The sequence below is a fragment of the Pleurodeles waltl genome, chromosome 10 (genome assembly GCF_031143425.1).
Source record: "Pleurodeles waltl isolate 20211129_DDA chromosome 10, aPleWal1.hap1.20221129, whole genome shotgun sequence".
Classification (NCBI taxonomy): Eukaryota; Metazoa; Chordata; class Amphibia; order Caudata; family Salamandridae; genus Pleurodeles; species Pleurodeles waltl.
Genome location: NC_090449.1, coordinates 865,126,806 through 865,148,875, shown reverse-complemented (window position 1 = coordinate 865,148,875; position 22,070 = coordinate 865,126,806). Strand labels below are relative to the sequence as shown.

Genomic DNA, 22,070 nt, shown 5'->3' with positions numbered 1-22,070 from the left:
AGATGGAATGTTTAATCTAGGACCCCTCCTCACGTTGGTAGAGAAATTCTACCAGTGTGGGCTACAACCCTAAAAACATGGGGTGCTCTCTGGGTGGAAAAGAAGCTACTGTGTTAATATCGGGACCTTTGATTACTGGTGTGGTGTGTGTATGGTGCAGAGGGGAAGAGGTAAACAATAAATGCATACTGAAAAGAGGGAGTTTTCACTCTTTGTGTCAGAGATATTTTCACAGTTTTCTTCATGGGTAATGATACTCACATGTCAGCCACTGGATGTAAAAATAAGTAATGGTCACTGAGTATGATCTTGTGGTCCAGCAGTGTGCAGAGCGCTTTCTGTAATGATTCTGAAGGCAGAGCCAGCCGAGTCTCTGCCTTGGGAAACCTCATAGTTTCCCCAACTCTATATTAGGAGCCGATACTAATAAGTAGATGGATGTAATATCCACCTCTGAAGGAGATCCCAAATGTGACACTATGTCATCAAACCCTGGAATATATGATATAGCTATTTGGCATCCGAAAAAAATCTCTTGTTAATCCTTAAGACTTTACACCTATGCTCAATCATCTACAGTATGTATTTATTAGGTTCTGATTGAATTATGATATTATATATATGCTTTCTCTTTTTTCAGATATAATTGTTGGAGCCTTTGGTGTAGGGAAAGCAGTCGTGTACAGGTATACACCATGCACTAATAGGTTTTCAAGCAACTGTCTCATATAAACTTCTTTCTTTCTTCTCAATGCTCCAATGTTGCACTATCATTGGCTTGTAGTGTTTGTTTTCATGTTTTCTTAAAGACTTCTTTACTTTGCTCATTTAAAAATCCACCCTTCACAATATTCAGTATTCAAATTCTCAAAAAATAAATGTGGATGCAACAAATGTATATTTCATGCAAAATTTCTGATTGATTGAAACTATTTTGAGACATAAAAGTTAGCTTTGACATCTGCTGCCACTATGCATGCACATTTTGTTTGAATTACTTTATTAAACTATTAATCACATACTGAGTAAATTCTACATTGGGAATATTCAGCAACTTCATGCTCCTCTGTTAGGCTAACTGAAAATGTTATTTTGCTGTGAATGTTAAGCCAGTGTTTTCTGTCTTAGAGCAAGGCCTGTTGTAACTGTGGATGCTCAACTGGTGCTGAACCCCATGATTGTGAATCCAGAGAATAAAACGTGCCCTGTTCCTGGCTCTACACTACTAGCAACATGGTAAGTTGTTAAAGACGTATTTTGCAGGAGGGGTGGGTCAGGCAGGGAATTCTTGTTTTCCGTTGTTTCATCTGAAAGACTTTTCTTAGACAATTTTTGGGCTATCTTGACACAGGATTCATTGAGGGAAAGTTTTGACAAGGCCCATAAATAGCTAAGCTTTGCTACTTGCAAGGTTTTCAAATATACTAGGTACCAAAAATATACTCCCACACACTTGAAATCACAAAAATGTAAAGCTTTGAATTAATTAGTATCCCATGTGTTAATTGTGACACCTGTATATATATCAATACCTTTAACTTTGATCACACAAAATATATTCCTGTGGCTCTACAAAGTTGAAAACTGATCTGCTTCTCCTTTGGGGTGAATGTTGAATATTTACCTCCACCTTAATCTGCCTACAGGCTCTGTGGACCATTTGTGAATAAAACCTTGAAATCAAACACCCACAAGTAAATCTTAGGGAACCACAGTTCCTTGCACTCATAAAAGGAGCCAGGCCTGTGAGGCATAATGAATAAAAGGGAGAATATTGAAGAGCAGATAAAATTAACTAAAGGAGGTTGAACACAGGAGAATGGGTGAAGACGTAAGAAGACACACACAGGACATGCGCCTAGAAGTGTGGGAATGAACCAACAGAATATGGATCCATTTGGGGCATGTCAGTAGATCATCGAGAGCTAATATTCTAACACAGGAGGAAAAGTACGTTTGGGTAAACAACCATATTTTAACATACATATACATCCAACATCTGAATCTTTGCATCAGCTCAAATGACTAAGAATATTTGAACATACTTCAGATTAGTAGTGAGCAATTTCAACTCTCCTCACGCTCACCTCTGATCCAAAGTAGGAAATGAGCTTCTTCCGAAGTTGAACTCACTAACTGAGTCTGATCCTGGATTCATGAGCTCACATACTACTTTGAAGAGTTCTAGGGAATGGCTAATAGATTTCCATGTTCTACACAAAGCTTTTTTGGATTTGTCACTAATGGTTTCATCCGAGGACATTTTAGAGCCAAATTTTTTAATCAGAGAGATCATTCTTAAGATGACTACTTTATTTTTTGCTGGGAATCTTATATGTCCTATAGTACTGGGTCAAACGCTAAAGTCAAATAATCATCATGTTTTTCTATGAGTGATTCCATAGAATTAGTTAAAAAAACACTACTGTTAGGTGTCATGTGCTACACAGAGCTATTCAAACTGAATGAAAGATCCAAAAAACACCACTATTCTGTGAGACCTCATAGTAAAACATTTTTAGAATAAAAAACACGTGATGGTGATGTCCAGCAACACCTGTTTTTCCAAAGTTGAAACATTTGCAAAGGCTAGTTCTCTGCCTTTGCAAGATAGTTGCAAATGATTGCCAGAGTGTCCCATTAAAGCTGCATAACCGTTCTAAAGAATCATTCAACAAGCATATGTTGCCCTAACAGCCCTTGGTGACATCCAGGTAACCACCATGACCAACACCAGACTCAATGAACGTGGCCTGATCTCCCCACTCTGCCAGCACATTGTGTGCCAATTTGTGGCAATGCAAAAAGTTACACAAAAAAGTGTTCCATTTCTTTTGGAAAAGTAAAATAATTTGGCTAGATGATCCCATGCAATAAAGAAAGAAAGGTCGTAGTGCCCTGTACAGATAAATGGCACAAAAAATACCATTGTGAGGGTTTTATGATATCTTTGCCATCAACTACTGATGGAGCATGTGATTTTCAAATGTCAGATTTAATCATTATTCAAACCCCGCCACTGCTTGGGTGGACCTTTTTTCATCAACGTGGATAGTTATCTAGGATCAGTCATTTACATACATTTCCATAAACAGTGAAGACCAACAGGGACTGACAAGAAATGACAAAGAAAATTGTAGTACGTTTTAATAGATTTATTAACAATTTTAATTAACATAAGGTCATATATTTATTAAATATTCATATTTAGCATCATTATTGCAAGTTTAAATGGTCCATGAGCCAACATCTAGGTCAAAACATATATCAATCTATCACAAGGACTAAAAAAGAATACAAAATAGGCAAAAATGTGTGTTCCATAAATGATAACCCCTAATCTAAATTAAGCAAGAATAGGTTGGGAAAAGGGCAGCTTGATGAAACCATTAAAGGTCTCTGATGAGAGAATGCTTATGTCTAGCATTAAATATTTGTACTCAGGAAGTAGGGATCAGGAGATGGGAGAAAGGTCTTCTCAGTTCAAAGTCAACAAGTATATCCTCTATAGTCATAGGAACACACACTATTATTATTCAACAACGCGTTAGTTTACAATATTACAGCTCCTTCTAACTCTCGGGAGTCAATCATATTACTTTAGACTCTGGGAGCAGGTAAACTCCCCCTCTTTCTCAGGGCAACACAATGATCTGTGCATGGCTATGTCCTTGAATTGTTACACTGGACAGACTGTGGGGTACAGGCAGCTCCTCAGACAAGTTGCTTTCCCATCCTGGCACCTTCTTCTTTCGATGAGAACCTCACTATCAGTTACCTAATACATAACAGTAAACTATTCACTATCTAGCAAAAGGCATCTGTATAAACACAACCTCTGCAGTAAGAAAAATATAGCGTGCAAAACAAACGTAAATAAAATGGGCAGCCCTCTCTCATCCTTAAACTTGTAAAATATTAAATTCAAACTGGCAGTAGACATGAGGGTAACTTAAGTTACATAGCATGCTATCTACTGCCCACAATGGCTAAATACGGTCACTTACTACAATGAGATGATTAATATGCTCATGTTATATAACAATCTGAATCTCACTTTGCTTATAAATGTTTTAATTATGCTAGTGTAACTTGCGGTCTTTCACTACCAAAAAGTCTCTTTGTCACTCATTAAAGAATCCGAACTGTTTTCTTTACTTGTTTCAGCATCACTAACAATCACCAGCAATAAGAATTCTTAAAAATTTGTTTGATGTCTGCTTGTGTTTTGACACATATTGTCATCACTGGCTGGTCCCCTTAAATGCTAATAAATCCTGACATGCATTAATGCATGTTTCACTTTTGTTTTTAATTCCTGGGCTGTTCAATTTTTCAACTTCTATACAGAGCACACACACATGCACTCAATCATGCTTTGACAGAGATTCCATTGTTTTAACAAGTGTATTCTTGCCAACATTTAATTCTTGTATTATTTTACTAGTTTCTATAATCCCTACACACGTACAAACTTGCCTACAAAGACAATAATAGTGTTCCCAGGAGATATATTTGACTTCTCTGAAGTGCTGTGTGTTGAAGTGCAGCTAACTAGTCTTCCTAGATTGTGCACATAGACACAAAATCTATTGTGCAGGGAATGAATTTCCAGAGCTCGCGAAGGAGTAATGTCCGAGGCCACCCTGCCTATGTCTCTGAAGAATAGCTTCGCAGTTGACGACTTCCTCTTGTGTTCACTTTCAGGGGTTGGCCTTCTTTTCTGTGTAGTTGATATAACCTTGTACTCTACACATGAAAACAATTAGCTATGAAACCCCAGTAGGAAAACAATCCTTAAACCTCACAGACAGACTGCAGTACCTCCCGCCAGCTGCACGGCTTACGCGAAATACCCGCTGATTGATATATCAGGGCAGCGCATTGAGAGCTTCTAGCCAATTGGAAAAGTTTATTGAGGTTTATTAAAGTGAATTGCCAATGCCTTTGCTGTTCCTGCAAATAAAATATGTGTGAGCTAAGGAGAGAACTTTTGTTTTTGTTGGTTGTGACTTTTTTTTTTACACAGAAACAGAAGTTGATGACTGTGGTTGATTCGATTTAGGGCTGCGCCTGCAGTTCTGACAGGCCCAACTACATACAAAGTGTTTGGAGTATTTCCCAAGCAGATTAATCCCTCCAGCATATGCTTTAAATCCATTTTCTGCTCTTGTTTAAAAAATGTCATTCTTAGAGTGCGAACAAGAGGAAGACCTACAGTTATTGAGATGAAATGGTATCACAAAACAGCAAGTGCTAGGGAGCCACCCTCGGAATATTGCCTCCTTCTCAGAGTCCACTTCTTGCTTAAGAATTATTTTTGCTAATGTTCCGCCTTGAAAACCAAAATGAAATATTCGTTTTTTTCAAGGACAATCAAGAGTGCAGTGGGAATGGGCTAGAATTTATAATTTCCTCAGGGGAACAGATAAATACTGCTAATAGCCCCTGGCGTCTGTGGGAAGGCCTTGGTTAATGGTATGTGGCAAATGTCTTTGTCCTCGAGGAAGACATTGACTGAGGTCATGCCAGATGTAAACATTCCAGCTAAGGCCCATTTTAATTACAGCTGACTCAGGAAACTGATCCTTAGCTATAATATGATTAGAGGTCATTACCCAGGTGGTATTTCAGCCAGAAGGACATGAAAGTATTTGAGATGCATGGGAGCTGTTATCGTAAAGAAGCAGATTATGGGTCATGTTAACATTCTCTAAAGGCGATAGCTGAGAAATAAGTTTAAATAGCTTAAATCAATTGCTTTAATCTATTAGAAGAAGTAATCTTTTTTTTGGTTCCTCGGAGCAATATGGCATCTCCTTGCAACGTGGCACTGCTAGAGTGTGAAACATATGCTGATGACTATTTTTTTAGCACAACAGCCCTAATTTTTGGTTCCTATAGTAGGATCTTCTGAATATAATCGAAGTGACAGCAGTCATTTCATTCATTAAGGACCCTTTAGCAAAAATAGAGTTGGAACTATGGTAATGCAGCCTGTGAGACGTTGTTAAGTAAAGTATCCTGGTTATGGATGGTGCTCCTGCCGTGGACGGTAATTAGAATACAATGCACCATGACCAAGAATGTTCACTGCAATTATATTGTTTTTGTATAGGAAGGTAACATTCTTTTGTGGAAGTGATGTCATCCCGTTGTGACTATAGGACACCATGGCTCTGATTCAGGGATCCAGCTTGTGCGGCAATGATGGTGTGGGGACAGCTGTGACTGTGCTTTGGGGGTTTGTAACAGAATATTTTGATGCCCTCGTTCTTGCCCCCACCCCTTAGTGCAACGCAGCCCTGGATGCACCATGATGGTTGATCCTCTACCTGTTTATAGGCCACAGAGACCATTGTTTCCTATACTCGCATCCTGAGAGTTGAACAGGAGGGGCACGCGTATTGTGGCTTAGTACACTGGCATTTCTACTAAAATGAAAGTCACGTGCTAGAAATTACAACAATTTGAATGCAGTGGTACTAGCCCCCCCGTCCCCCAAAAAGGGCCATACTTATACAGCAGTCATACAATTCCTCTTTTGGCTCAAGTCAGCACTAAAAACCGTTCACACTATAATTTGGTGCTGTACTGCATCAGTAGCTGGGAAGATGATTAGGACACGTGATGGCACTGTGGCAGTGGCCAATAGCAATGGTGACTGTCATCTTCGTGTATTTTACGCTTGACTACAAAATAATATTCAGGGATAAACCAGCAGCAGGGGACTGTTGTGAGAGGCGGTAGGTGCGCAAAGGCGCTGCAGACCCCCCATTCGATCTGGAAGGTGTAGATGGAGAATTAACAATAGAAAAGCTACTCAAATGTCTGTCTTCAGGCGCATTTTTTGTGCTTTCAAAGACAACCTGTAGCGTGTTTCCTATGCCATTAGTGAGTGGGTGTTACTTGCCAGCAACCCCGCTCTAGAAATTGCCCCAGCACCACTGCTCTTGGGCTGCTTTACTCAAACTCCGTTGAACTTCTATTTGCCCATGTCTGTCCCACTTCACAGATGAAGTTCTGAGTGACAATGTGGTCCATGGAAGGGTTCATGGCTGAATGAAGCACAAAGCACAGCATATACCAGCTGAGTAATCAGCGGACGTCTGACGTCATTGGTGCAAGTTACCGGTCTCTGAGAATTCCAGTTAATAAAATATGCGGTTAGCACCTGCGAACTCTCACATAAAAATCAGGAAGCAAAAACAGGTGTATGAAGTGAGCTACCAAAAATAAAGTCTAAAGTTTATATACTCTACATTTTTCATTCACCCAACTCTCCTTTAAGTGACACACTGGCCAGACGGAGACGAAGGTGTCATTACGTTTGTGCGGCCACCGTTTGTCTGCTCTTCTGTTGGCAATTATTCTTGGCGGTGGGTGAGTTATGGCTTCGTTTTGTAACGTAGTAAATTGTTTAAGCAGATGTAAGTAATTGCAGTGGTTCATTAGGCAGAACCCTTTCCGTCAGACTTCTTCCTTCCTGCCTACACCACTGCGCCAAGAAACGGTGCAACACTGCACCAGAGTGCAGCCAACTGCAACCATTTTCCATGTACAGAACTCATTTCGGCATCCTTCCTAGCTTTTGAAACGTATTTTTTCTATTTTCACTTTTGTATATAATCATTAGAAGCCTGCGGGTCTTGCAAAAATGTGTGAAGCAGCAATCTCTATGTATCTGTGCAGGCCTGACCTTTTAGAGCTAGTTAGAAAGTGTTCTTCGTCGCTCATACTCTCACTACAAACTTGTTTGTACAAATGTGTGAGTCACACCTGAAAAAGGTACAAATATCGTTCATTCAACTTATTATCATTTTGTGAGCACATGTGTAAATTGCGTGCAAAATCTCCGAGGACACTTGTTAGAAATGCAAATTGTGCCAGGGACTTTTTTCACCCTATTTTACATATGTGTCTAATGACTCTCATTGTGTTATTCACGAACGCATTATGTTATAGAAACAAACTTTGGAATCGAGTTTGCAATTTGTTGTAAAAAACAAAAGCTATGTATTAAATGTTGTTTGTTGCTCGATATATATTCGACTTGCTAAAGAAGTACAAAGACGACATTCGACAACCTCATCTTTTTGACACTTAGACCCTCATCATTATAAGTGGTTTTATGTTTCCGATGTGTGAAATACCGGAATTCTACATACCACAATTATGAGTTTGGTTTAGACAGCACTCCTGCAGTTAATCCCGGATACATTTCGGCAGGTCAAACTGATGAGATTTCGAAAGGGGAAAAATGTGCAGTAATTACCAGGACATTTGGATTTTGATGCGATCGCCACCAGACTCACCAATTTGTTCCCCATTATCGAGGGAAAACTCGTTATTGGGTGCTATTTAATACACCCAATTAATTCCAATGGAGTGACGTCAGATTTTATCTGATCTGATAAATAGCCCAAACATCAGGCCACTCGGAATGAGGACCTTATTGTCTTGAGTTGAAACTGTTTAAATCTTCATTAGGTTCTGTTTGCACAGCGCTGGTGTTGTTAGACCCTTATGGGCCAGATGTACAAAGCTTTTTGCTGTTTACGACGTGCAAAAAGCACTTCGCAATGCACAAACCCCGTTTTGCGATTCAGTAACCTGGTTACCGAATCGTAAAACGGGTTTGCGAGTCGCAATTAGGAAGGGATGTCACAAACCAATCGCACTTTGCACCCTTTTGTAATGGGTGGTAACCCATTTGCAAAAGGGAAGGGGTGCCTAGGGGCCCCCTTCCCCATTGGGAATGGCACTTCAAAAAAAAATTCTGAGCAGGCAGTGGTCCTGTGGACCACTGCCTGCTCAGAAAAAATGAAACGAAAACGGTTCATTTTTCGTTTTTGTAATGCATCTAGTTTTCCTTTAAGGAAAACGGGCTGCATTACAAAAAAAAAAAAAAAAAAATGCTTTATTAAAAAGCGGTCACAGACATGGAGGTCTGCTGTCTGCAGCAGGCCACCATCCCTGTGAGGGCCACCACTCGCAAGGGGGTTGCATATTGTGACCCACCTCATGATTATTCACCAGGTGGGCCTTTGCGACCCCCTTGCGAGTTGCAGATGTGTCAGGGACACCATCCAACATTCCGAATTGTGACTCGCAAATTTGCGGGTCGCAATTTGGAATGTACCTACATCTGGCCCCATATACTCAACCTAAAAGAACTTTCAGGAGTACTACAGGGAGATGGTCTTTGGCTCCGTCCACATATTGGTAGCCATATTTACACATTTTGATTTGACAGAAATTGTGTGTTTATATTCCACTCTTATTGACTACTGACAGGTGTTTGTGGCCAGTGTGCTCAAACATGATGACACAAAGGTGTGCAACGGAAAAACCCTCCCCGTCATGTAAACAAAGATGGGAGAGACACTGAAAGCACGAGCCAGGCTCGAGTCCCCTTCCCTCCCTCTACGATGGATGTGGCATTAAGGCCAGTGATGCAGACTTTGGAACTGTGGAACTAGGTTTGAATTTCAGCCTTGGCTCAAAATCCAGTGATTATGGACAAATCAGTTAATCACCCAACGTCCTTAAGCAAAGATTGTGGCCTAGGGTAATGTAACTGCTGCCCAAATAAAGCTGTATAATTGGGCCTCCGGGTCAACTTCAGCTATATAAAAATTACAAAACAAAGTACAAAGAGGTAAAAACAAAGCCTTAACGTAAGAAAATACAAAAGGAAATATAAATAGATATCCTATTCCTGGCTGATTTGTAGAAAGTCAAAGCAGAAAACCTTGATAATTTGTGGCTTCACTGCTTAAATTGTGTGATTTTAGACAAATATTTGCCTTCACTAAAACATTTTTCTTCATTATTGTGTATGAAAGCACTTTCAAATATGTGAGTTCAGAATGCCAGTTGAACAAAAACCTATTATGTGTAATTTAGTAAATCATAGCACTAATGATTTATTTTTCAAAACAAACACTTTCAAAACTAACATTTTTAATAAGTAATTCTCTGTGCAGTGCTATAATGTGAGGTATTAATGTCAAAGCCTCACATGTTAAAGAAATACACAATTTTTTAGTTTAGTTTTGAAGCAACTTTATCGTATTTTATGTGATGTTTGTTTTGTGATTTACATAGCAAACATTTGCAGAGCTGGACTAGTCCACAGGTTCTAAGATTCGAGCGAAACTCTTGGCTTGGATCTGGCTCAGCTGTCCTGGGAAATTTGTTGACCCGCCCACTTCTAAATGTAATACAGTAGCTGAGTGAGCCAGCCTCAGTTTAAACAAATTGACTGTTGAAGTATAAATGGCAACCATGTTACAGTCAAGCACATTTTCAACTTAATAATATCCACGCATCAGAGAACAATTTATGATAACCACAAATATATTGCCGGATCCTAAGAAGCCTGCTGGTCAGAACAACCATCCACCCTTGTAGAGATGGATATTTGACTTTCAAGCTGTCAGTCCCAATGGCAGACACTGGTGGCCGCTGGAGGGACTGGTGCTGGAGCCGCAGACCAAGGCACAACAACGATGAGAAACAGCATGTATTTTGGTAAGGGAACCCCACCTGCTCCGGGAGTACTTATTCCAAAGGTTGGGATAGGTTAGAGCAGAATTTAAAGGATGGCTCCAGGACAGTGTCTCTGAGGTGAAGGAGAATGTAGAAGGCTGGGAATGAGGAGTGGGTTTGGATTCAAGAAAGTAAAATGTATTGAATTATGGCACAACAGACCCTAGTTCAAAAAGAATAAACTCTATGTCAACCGCGTTCATTTAACGACCACTACCATAGGTTTGCAGTTTCCGAGCACTATACACATTAACGCTGTAAAGAGAAAACTTACGAGAACTCATGCTATCAACCTCAGAAGAATGAATGGTGAGCAGGCTAACTTCTCCTAAGCCTGCAGGAAGCATATTAGTCTTGCAGTAGATGCATTGACCCACTGAAGCATCATACATGCATAACTGCTAATGCAACTGTCATCTCTCAGTGGTACCTTGTTCCAAGGTCTGCTTTCCTCTTACATCTTCAATGTTAGAGAAGCAGTCCTGTGTCCACCCTCTTACCACCCCAGTATTTCTACCACCAGATGCACTGCATCCACAGTGTTGGCCAGTCTGCTGTGATTCAGGTGTTCCAGAGGCACTTGTGCTCAACTACCCTGGTATGTGCCGGTATCGTACAGCACAGCACAAGTATGTGCTTACACTGTCCGTGCACTGTTATCTTGTGGCTTGCTCCATAGTACTAGTATGCACAATTATCATACTATGCACTGCACTGGAGGTTAAATTGTGCTACACAGCACCAGAAAACCATATTCCCTGGTAAAGGTATATCCTTGAAACATGAGTGCAGCCGCCACATGCCACTGCACCGAACTGTGTCGCCAGCACATTTGTACCTTCTAGTATTAGTATGTGCTAGTACAGTGCTCACCAGCACTAGGACCCTCCTGTACTGTACTGAGCAGTATCTGAAGAATTTTGTACCAATATGTACAGCAGAGGTATAAGTATGTCATGTGCTGAGCAGGATCATTATGAATTTGCAACATCCCAAGCAGCATCGCTATGCATGTGCAACATTTTGTGCAGCACCAGCCATAAGAGTTTTTGGTGTGCAGGGAAGTATCAGCCTGAGCATGTAGCGTAGGGTTTGTCTCAAAACCCATTATGTGCAGCACCAGTGTGAATATTTGTTGTCCCATGTAACATCAAGTTGAAGCTACACTGCGTTGCACAGCACCAGTTGGGACCTGTACTGTGCTGTACTGTACTAGTATGTTCTTCGGTCCTACTGTTCGGCTTGGGCCTATATTACACTGCGCAGCACACTAGTATGATATTATAACAGGCTACACAGCACCATTACGTAGGTATGTATGTACACTATGCTGCGTGCCATTAGCACATGCTCACAACAACCTATGCAGCAGCTATCTGCGCTTTTAGGCCCTGATTTAAGAAAAGTGATGCTGCACCAAGTGCAGCGCCACTTTTCTTGCACCCCTTGGCACACCCCCTAACGCCGCCATGTGTGCGCTGTGTCTAAGATATGGCGCCATGACGGTAGTTATGGGAAGTAGCGTCAAACGTTTTGTTGCTAGTTCGGACCTATGCAGGATTAGCTAAAAAAACATTGACGCTAATCGTATAAAGCCCATTGCGGCCCATTGAAAACAATGGTGTGCCTCCTTTTAATGGCTGCTCTGAGCAGGTGTTAAAAGTGCCAAAATAAATGATGCAAAGAAATCTTTAAGATTTCTTTGTCCCGTTTTTTGACCCCCGCCCCCCTCTGTACACATTATGCCTGGCACAGGTATAATGTAGCGCAAAGCACTACCATGTAGTACCAATGCATGCATTGTGCCACTTTTTAAATTTGGTTCTTGATTGTGGCCTCGTTGGGCCACAATAGCATTTTTAAAAAAATGACACTAATGTGGCACAAGGGGTTGCTATGGGCTCTTAAATCAGCCCCTTGATGTGTAGTGTGGCTGTAGTGTGCGCTTTAGTGTGGCACTAGTATGGGCTTCCACCATACTACCTAGCACCCATCTGTATAGTACACATTGCAAGATGAGTAGCGTCTCTCATTATATAGGATGGGATATGTTACCTCTATTTGCCCTGCTGTAGTGCAGTTGCTTCAACGTTCACTTCAACAGACTATGGCTGAAACGTAATTTGCACTGAACCTCAACTTATTGCACCTGTTAGTGGTGCAGATGTCTTTTTTTTTATCACCAGTTCATCTGGGCAAATGTCGGCTTTGAAGAAGTCAGTTGGTGGAGCTTTGGTGCAACTGCACTGCACTAGAGCAGATGTATGTAATATCATGATGAAACCCTGAGTTATCAGCAGAAGTTCAAATCTTCATGTTACAGACATGTCTCTGCAGCTAGTGCTCAATCAACCGAGCTGCCTAAACTGTTGGTGGGGTCCCGTGGAAACAATATGAAGTGGGAAAATTGTAGTTATAGTGCGAGAATGTCAGCTCAGCCAAGCTGTGCCCTTTACCTCCCCATTGATGCAAAGAATTACACTTCTTATGCTCATAAAGGTCTTAAGCTTGAATGCAACCAATTACCTTGCTGACAATCTGTATCGCTTCTAGAGTTAACTATGGAGAGCCATATAGCTCATTGTCTTCGAGGGTACAGGTTTCTATACAGGGGTGGCTCCTCCATTAGGGTGGAGGAACGTTGACCCCCGCCAGCAGCGGCAGCTGCAAAACCTTTAAAAGAAAACGATAATAAATAGGGGTGACGAGCAGTGAGGGGGTGTGCACAGCATTTCCCCTCACTCTGCATGTATGTTTGGCTGGCCATCTTGGCTGGACAAACACACATGTACAGTAAGCTCTCACCAGCCCGGCAACGCAGTTGCCGGGCTGGTGAGAGCCTGCACAGGCTTACAGTCTGCCTGGGAGCGTCCTGACTGGGAGACCCCAGCCAATCCTGACACTACTTTGAGCAGCGTCAGGATTGGCCGCAGGGCAGGCTGGGAGCCTGTGCCTGCAGAGAGGAGACAGGGGACCGGCGCAGCGTAAAGGTAAGTGTTTTTTTTTCAAATTATGTTACATTTTATTTTAATTTCCCCCGCCGTTTCTGCTTGCTGCCAGCTGCTCCTGTTTCTGTAACCGTTTTAATGTTCTTATTTAATAGGAACAACCCAGGGATGGAATTAAAACCAAAATGTTAATTTCCATGTAAAACAAAACACCAACTCCTGGCATAGAAGTCTAATATGTGCCTAGTATAAAACAAACAGCAAATATTCAAAATAAGCAAGGCAGTTGCTATTCCAAGCGACCAGAGCTTTGCCCTCAAACACTTAGACTGAACGCTAAAATCCATACATTCTGGTGCTACAGTTATACACTTTTTTCACTGCAGAAGTGAATTATGTAATCAGGAACACATGACAAAAATAAAATTTACAGATCTACACTAATCAGCAGGTGCTGGCACCTATGATCAAAAATACCTCAAAACGTATGGTATACACTTGGAAATATTTAAATGGGTACTTCGCAAGAGATATATGATGGGAAAAGTGGGATTGGACCTGGGGGCATGCACACATTGCACACGCATGCGGCTGTATGTGCACAAATCCATGTCTGTCGACTTAGTAAAAATGCTTTTGGCATCTGGGTTTGGATTACATACATTGCACTGGTGGCTGAGTGTTTTTAGTCAGCGAACAGGACATTCTACCCCAGTCAACAAAATAACATTTACACTTATCAAAGAACCACATAATAATTACATTTGCCCTGATCATTCACTGCATGTGAAGGTGCAAAACTACCAGTCTACAAATGCAAAAATCATCAGTGCAATACATGCAACCAGACACCTACACAGAAGTTACTTTACTGGATACATCCTAGTACCACTAGCACCATTTGGTCACATGTGTCCCTACTTGCCATTTGTTAGGATTAGAAATAAGGCAGCTTGAGGGGCAAGACAAACTCCAGTAACCCATATATTTTACCCTTTGAGATTTTTGTGGGGATTGCTCTTTTGTGTGTGCATGCATGCATATGTGCCTGCGAAACATCCTCATGCCATGGTGTTCCCTTGCACACTGTCATTTTCTCCAGCAAATCACCTGATTGTGTTTCTTCCCTGTGCCCCATTCATGCAAAACCCATATTGGACTTCTCTGAGCCTGCATATCGTAATGTTAATCATGGGCATCTGTCTGCCACTACATAGTAAGTTGAACTTTGTTAGACCTGTCAGCTTTAGGGTGGTCTTCCCCCCAACCTTTTGCCTGCTTGCCTCCATCTTTTCTGGATGTTTTGCATGATGGCCTTAGGACTCTGTGCACTTTACCACTGCTAGCCAGTGCTAAGGTGCTTGCGCTCACTACCCTAAACATGGTTTGATTGGCATATACCTGATTGGCCTATTTAATTTACATGTAAGTCCCTTGTAGAATAGTATACCAAAAACCCAGGGCCTGTAAATGAAATGCAACCATTAGGCCTCCAGCACTTATTGTGCCACCCACTTAAGTTTCACTTTATCACTTTAAAACATGTTCAAGGCCTGCCATTGTAGCCTGAAAGCAGTGTCCCACTGCCACATCGACTTGACATTTAAAACCCTTTGCCAAGACATAAACTCCACTTTTTAATACATATATCACCTCTAAGGTAGGCCCTAGGTAGGCCATAGGGCACCGTGCCATGTAATTAAAAGGTAGGGCATGTACTTTTAAGTTTTACCTGTCCTATTAGTTTTGCATAACTGTGAGGCCTACCCCTCCCCTAGGATAACATTGGGGATTCCTTATTATATTTAATAAACTGTAATTCCTAAACCAGAGGTGGTACACATTTCATGTTTGGTACTGTAATTTCAATTGTATTGTAATTGCAATTATATAGCACTTACTACCCCTGAAGAGGCATCAGAGAACATTTTGGTGAGTAGCACCCTACTCTGGAACTCAAAAAAATCAAAAAGGATTAGTGGTGAATTAGTATCGGGAAATATGAAATTAATTTGAGCGACGGACATGTGAGTCTGTTAGCTGGATTGAAATGGGTAGTGGAGGGATAGAAGAGGGTAGGGTTTAGAGTGTTTACTTGGAAATCAGAGCAATAGGAGGAGTTTGGGATAAGAGGTGGAGGGGGAGGAATCAGATGAAAGGGTTTAGAAATACTTTTGCGGGATCTAAATAGAAAAAGAGGTTTAAGATGATGCAAGGAAGGGTAGAGGAGGGAATAGCCAGTCCATACTTTTAATTTGGGGACATAGTAGTAGATAGGAGTTTGCAATGAGTCAGAGAATGGAGGTAGAGGATATATTGAAAGAGGTATAGGGTGAGAAATAGGATAATGCATTGGAGAGAGTGGTAGAATGAGGTTTGGGATGAGTCAGAAAGTGGAGGTAGAAGATATATTGAGAGAGGAACAGGGTGAGATATAGGGTAGTACATTGGTGAAGCTGAATCTGAAGTAAAGAAATAAATATAAAGATACATATGTACATGAAGGTTTATATGTATGAGGAAGGTGAAATATCTAGATTTAAGTTGTGTTTAATAAACTCAGACTTTCTGTTTTTGTACTTTAATCTTATGTTTTTATTTGTTCAATAGTGAAGTAGTTGTAGAGTTATAATAAAATGTACTTATTTATGCAGTCACCTCTATTCAATTTAAACATAGAATAATAACCACAACCATAAGTTATATGTACATTTGTTAAGCAGAACTAACGAATATCTATAGATTTATAACAAGATACACATACAGTATATAATCCAGATAAATGCTTATATACACAGGGACATGCTGTACATTTGTGTTTGAATATGGTAGTTAGGTGGGTAAGAGCCACGCTTGAGTAGTTTTCTGAAGGTAAAATAGTTATCCGTGGATCTTATTTTTGGGGGTAAGGAGTTCCATCATTTGGCAGCTTGAACAGAGAAGGATGTGCTACCTCAGTTTTTTCTTGTATTTTGAGATTTTGAGCTAATGTGCCAATCTAGAGTGGAGGTACTTTTGATGAATGTATTTGGTGATTTTATTCCTGATGATGAGCGGCCCTGCTCCATGTATCGCTTTGTGGGTAATACAAAGCAAATTGAATGCAGATCTTCTGGCAACCGGTAGCCAATGGAGGGCCTTCAAGGCAGGGGTGATGTGAGCAAGTGGCTTTAGATGTAAGAGTAGTGTAGCAGCAGAGTTCTGAATCAGTTGTCTTTTCATAGTTGTTAAAGATGATCTGTGGTAGAGCCTATTGGCGTAATAGAGTTTAGACAGCACAAGAGAGCCTGAACCGTGTGTGGAAATCCCAGGAGTTTAGACAGAACAAGAGAGCTGGGACCTTCTGTGGAAATCCAAGGAGGGGGAAGATGCATTGCACAGTTTTTATAGTAATGAAGCTTGATCTTGCTAGTTTGTCTACTTGGGCATTCATTGATAGCTAGAAGTCAATGGTAATTCTGGGGTTTCTTATTTCCTTAGATACTTTAGGCAGTGTTACCATGTAATCAGGCCAAGTGTGTCATACTTTTTCCAATTGCCACATGTTAGTATTTACATTTTGGAAGCATTCAATTTCAGCTGGCTCCATGTTATCCATTGATCAACAGCTCGGAGGCAACTGAAAATGCCTGAGATTCCAATTTCTTTGGGGCTTTCCAGTTTAAGGAGTATTTGTGTGTCATCTGCATAGTTGTAGAATGCAAGGTGAAATTAGTTGATCAGTGCCAGTAATGACTTAATGTAGATGTTGAAAAGGATGGGTGGATGATAAAGCCATGATAGAGCCTCTAAGGGCCCCTGCTTTTGTAAACTATGGCTTGGAAGAAAGGGGGGTATGGATGATATTTGTTCTGTTTTGAAGGTCAGGAGTAATCAAGTCAAGATAGTCCTCTCAATGCCTGTTTCGTGGGGTCTTTGTATTAGAGTGTCATGGTCAACTGTGTCAAAGGCAGCTCAGCGGTCCCAGAGAAGTAGTGCAGCAGCCCAGTTCTAGTCAACTGTCTTCTTCAGAACATCACAGATGGCAATGAGGGCAGATTCTGTGCCTCTTCCTGAATGGAATCCTGTTTGGAAGTTCAAAAGTATGGAATTATCTTCAATGAATTGTGACATCTGGGCGAATGCTGGGCGAATGCTGCTCTTTCTATCAGTTTGCCCAGGAAAGGCTCATTTGTATTCAGTCTGTAGTTGTCGGGGTTAAGTGGGTCCAGGTTTGTTTTTCTCTAGTAATGGGCATATGTATGATATTTGTAGGTCTCCTTGAAATATTCCTGTAGATAAGGAGTTGTTGATGATTCTTCTTACTGGTGTAGCAGCAAAGGTAGTTAGAAGAATGTTCTTGAGGGTTTGTGGTGGACATGAGTCAGAAGGGCTGCCAGCAAACCTACTTGCATTGACCAGATCCATAAATTCATTGTGTGATATTTGTTGCAGAGGCTGGACTAGCTTCTCTTGGAGGTGTGGTTGGGAAAAGGGTTGGTGCTGGTGGTTTTCCTTTGTTTTAAATAGGAGTACAACAGGTCTGCTTTAGTGGTGTAATGATTTCCCTGTTTGTCTGTGAATGTTTGAGTAATGGGTTGAGATCATTCTAGGCAGTTTGGTTTACAGAATTCAATGAGAATGTTAAATAATTCTTTATTTGCACAGTTAGCATTTGGAATTCTATTTGAATAGTATCATTTTTTAGCTTTTTTGTTTGCTGACTTGTAGAATCTGTTAAGTTTCTGTAGCTGAAATTTGTCTTGACTTGTGTTTGTTTTGAGCCAAGTGCATTGCAGCTTTCTAATTTGATGTTTTATCTCTTTTAGCTCTATATTTCTCCAGGGTGCCTGATTCCTTTTGTCCTGTTTTGTTGTTTTTAGTGCTGTTAGGATATCAAAATCTTCCTGTAGCCACTCATAGTTTTTTAACTGAATTTAATGTGCCCAGATCTGTATTGGATGTTAGTTGTGTTTTTAACTGTTCACAATTGAGTTTGAACCACGGTCGATTGGTGGCTGCAAGTAAGGTGCTTTTAGGTGTGCTGATTTGTGTTGTTTTATGTTGGAAAACAAACAAATGGTGGTCTGACCCTCTGACTAGAGTAGCGGTATGAATGGTAACTAGTTCTGTATTTGCAAAAATTACATCTAGGATGTGTCCAGCAATGTGTGTGGGTTTGTGGACGATCTGATGTAGGTTGAGTGCCTCTAGGCCAGTGATGAATGTTTTTTGATGGGGCATATTGGGTTTGCTAAACCAAATGTTTAGGTTACCAAAAAGGCATAGGTTGTAGTGCACTGTTATCAGGTTTGAACCTGTGTCTAGAAGTGTGCCTGGGAATGTTGCATTGCTAGGTGGAGGTTTGTAAAGGAGTAGGAAGTTACATGAAGAAGCTGGTGTAAGGTTGCATCTGGTGAAGAGGACTTCACTACCTTGTATATAGACATTGTCAACTTTAGTGATATGTGTGATAGAGTGGAATGTAAGGGTTGTGTGGTTGTGTTTTTTGGTAAAAAGAGGAGGAGGGTATTAGTGAATGAAAATATGGAAGACTGTGTATAGGTTTGGTGGTGACAGAAAGGTGGTCTGTTAGGATTGAGTAGAGGGTAGAGCAGCTCCTTTGTATGAGTAGAGAGTTTGTGCATGGATCGGATATAGTTATTTATTGTGTGGATTTGGGTTGTGTTGGCGATGTGCGGATTACTTAGTGCTATAGGATAGAGTGGTGTTTTGTGTGTGGGTGTAGGTGCTGCTGTGTGGTAGTTGGGGTATAAGGGTGTATAAGTGTGGTTTGTGGGGGTTTTGGTGGTTGTTGAGATGGTGAAATATGTTAGTGTATGTTTGCAGTAAATAAGGGAGGCACATTTGCTGCAAGTGTGTTAATATGTTTGTGGATTTGGATGTGTTTAGGTGGGTGCGGGTGAATGGAAAAAAAGTTAAGCATTTCTGGCCCTAGGCCTGACCAGTCCCGAACAGGCCCAAACAGGCAACTGCTCTTCTCATCTCCACCCCTAGCCTTGAATCCCAGGTTGTGAGGCCCTGAGCCCTAAACTTAAATAGCCCTTGGCCAGGTGACCCCCTTCACTCCATCTGCCAATTGGAATCCTAGCCCTAACCCTAGCAAATGAAAACACTAGTCCTAAGCCCTAGGACCAATAGGAGACCACACCCTTACAATAAATCACAGAGCTATCTCTTAAACACACTCTGCTAAGCCTCTGAGGGTTTATTTCTGTTTTTAACATTCAAAAGACCCGACAGGGGTTTTGGGGGAGGGGGGTTGCCCCTGCATGCATAAGCACAGTACAGAGGAAACTAGGACAGACGTAAAACATTCACAGGCAGAAAAACAGCAGTTTAGGCATTACCAAATTCTCAGAAACCAAGAGTTCAATTCAAACAGTCATAAGCAAAAAAAAGCAGTTTTAGCAGCACCAACTGCACATTGGACAAGAGATTAAATTCAAACAGTCCCCGGTTGAAAAACAGCAGTTTTAAGGACTCAAAAGACACTGCACACGTCTGTGTCCTTACCACCTTCTCTGCTGTTTGTTCACTGGGCTCTGTAGGGCACAGAAAGGCTGGGGCTACAAGATGGAGATGGCTGTCATGGGGTGCCCTGCACATACCTTAAGGGGTACTACCGGTGGGGGTGGGTCTCAGGGTTCATTGTGAGCTAGAGAACCAATCAGGAAGGCTCGGCTGATGGCCAGGAAGGAGGGAGCTGCTCCTGAAGAACAGACTCATCGTGGATACAGACAGGTCAATCCACACTTTGCTGGTCCTGGTTCAGCCTGCAGGTAGGCGTAAATCTGACCTACTTAAATACTGGTTTTCCTGCACTTCAACAAATTCCCTTTTCCTAGCTAAAAAAACAGGTGTTACATACACTTTCCAAGCAAAGTTTTAAGACCTTAGAGCAGATTCAGCAGTCTCATAAACACACTCTGCTTAGCCTCTGAGGATATAGTGCAGTTTTTGACTTTTGAAAGAACCTAAGTAAGAGGGGGCTGGGTGTTGCCCCTGCACGCCTAAGCACAGTACAGGGGAAACTATGACAGACAGTAAAACAGTCATGAGTAGTAAAATAGCAGTTCAGACAATATCAAATTTACAGAAACCAAGATTTCAATGCAAACAGTCATGAGCAAAAAAAAACAGATTTTAGTAGTATCAATTGCACACATGACAAGAGATTAAATTCAAACAGTCACAGGTAGAAAAACAGCAGTTTCAAAGATTCAAAAAACACACCACAAGTGTGTGTCCTTACCACCTTCTCTGTAATTTTTTTACTGGGCTATGTAGGGCACAGAGAGGCTGGGGCTACAAGATATCTAAGTATCTATGAACTTGTAATGATAAATCCTCGTTAATGGTAAATTTGGATTTATCATTACAAGTTGAACATGCCACTTTTAGAAAGTTGGCATTTTCCTGGCCTTACCACTCTGTGCCGGCAGCCTGCCTTAGGTCACATGACTGGGTGTAACTGACAGTTAGAACTTTCTGAATTCCTTTCAGACAGTCACACAATAGTGGGATCGGCAGAGCCTGAATGGGCCAATAACTTACTTGATGCACCACAGAGCTAAGCACAGCCCCTCTTTCACCTGAGCATTATGTGCTCTACCACCACACAATAGGCTTAACAACCCTGTATTGTCAGTGCACCCAGCTAGTAGCCACGGCAGGGGAGGCAGGAAACACCTGGAAATTTAAAGACCCCTTCTGGCAAGGGATAGCTTTGCTCCCACCATCTTGAACCCACACCTGGACCCAGCCTGAGGAAATCTTGGACCCCCAAGAGGTCTCCATCTACTTCTGGACTCTTGGCTGTGGTGCTAAAGGTGCCCAAATGGCAATTGTTCCAAAACTGAGAATTTTCTATTTTGAACCCTAAACTTTAAAAATTCATAACTCCGGTTCTACTGATTGGATGTTACTGGTTTTGGTATCAAATAATTTATTACAATGTTTCCTATTATTCTAAATTGGGTTGGTGCTTTTTGTGGTTTTATTTTTTGCTTAATTACTGTTTGTGTGCAGCATGAATACTTTATACATTGCCTCTATGTTTAGCCTGACTGGTGTTTCTGCCAGGCTTCCCATGGTTAAGCACAGGTCAATTTAGTGACTATTTGTGGTTCACCCTGCCTGGGATCACGGCTGTTGCTTTACCATGGTCCACACCCTAGTCAACCAACAAGCCATTTTCTTACAAGCTTCCTATGGACTCATCATTGGTTTTGAGGAGCAAAATCACTTGTTGGTCCGCTGCAGTGTGTTAAAGAGAGGAGACTGAGATGAGGCTACAGATTTCCCTGGCCATGGACAAGTTCACCGCCAGTTGCTATATACATAGCGGCCAATTGACACCCTCAGCTAGCCCTGTGTATTTTACTAAATAGCACTTTGCCATTCGAGGCATGCAGTTTTGTTTTCACCTCTGAAAATTTCAGCATGCACAATGCTGTTTGGTGCCAATCAAGGGCTAGCTAAATTTGTCACGCTTGGCACAAACACTTTTGTGGTTGCTCACTCTTGAGTCAGACTTTCCCACAACCACGTCCACCAGTTGCTGGG

General features: G+C 41.3%; 1 protein-coding gene across 1 annotated transcript in view; it reads left to right on the top strand.

The window, feature by feature from the left end:
- The window catches only part of ITGA8 (integrin subunit alpha 8), a 550,523-nt gene that overhangs the window by 282,244 nt on the left and 246,209 nt on the right, over positions 1-22,070 (top strand). Inside the window, exons 14-15 of the mRNA XM_069211593.1 lie at positions 641-686; positions 1,129-1,236. Coding sequence (XP_069067694.1) covers positions 641-686; positions 1,129-1,236 — 154 coding nt within the window. The remainder of the gene's footprint in view (positions 1-640; positions 687-1,128; positions 1,237-22,070) is intronic.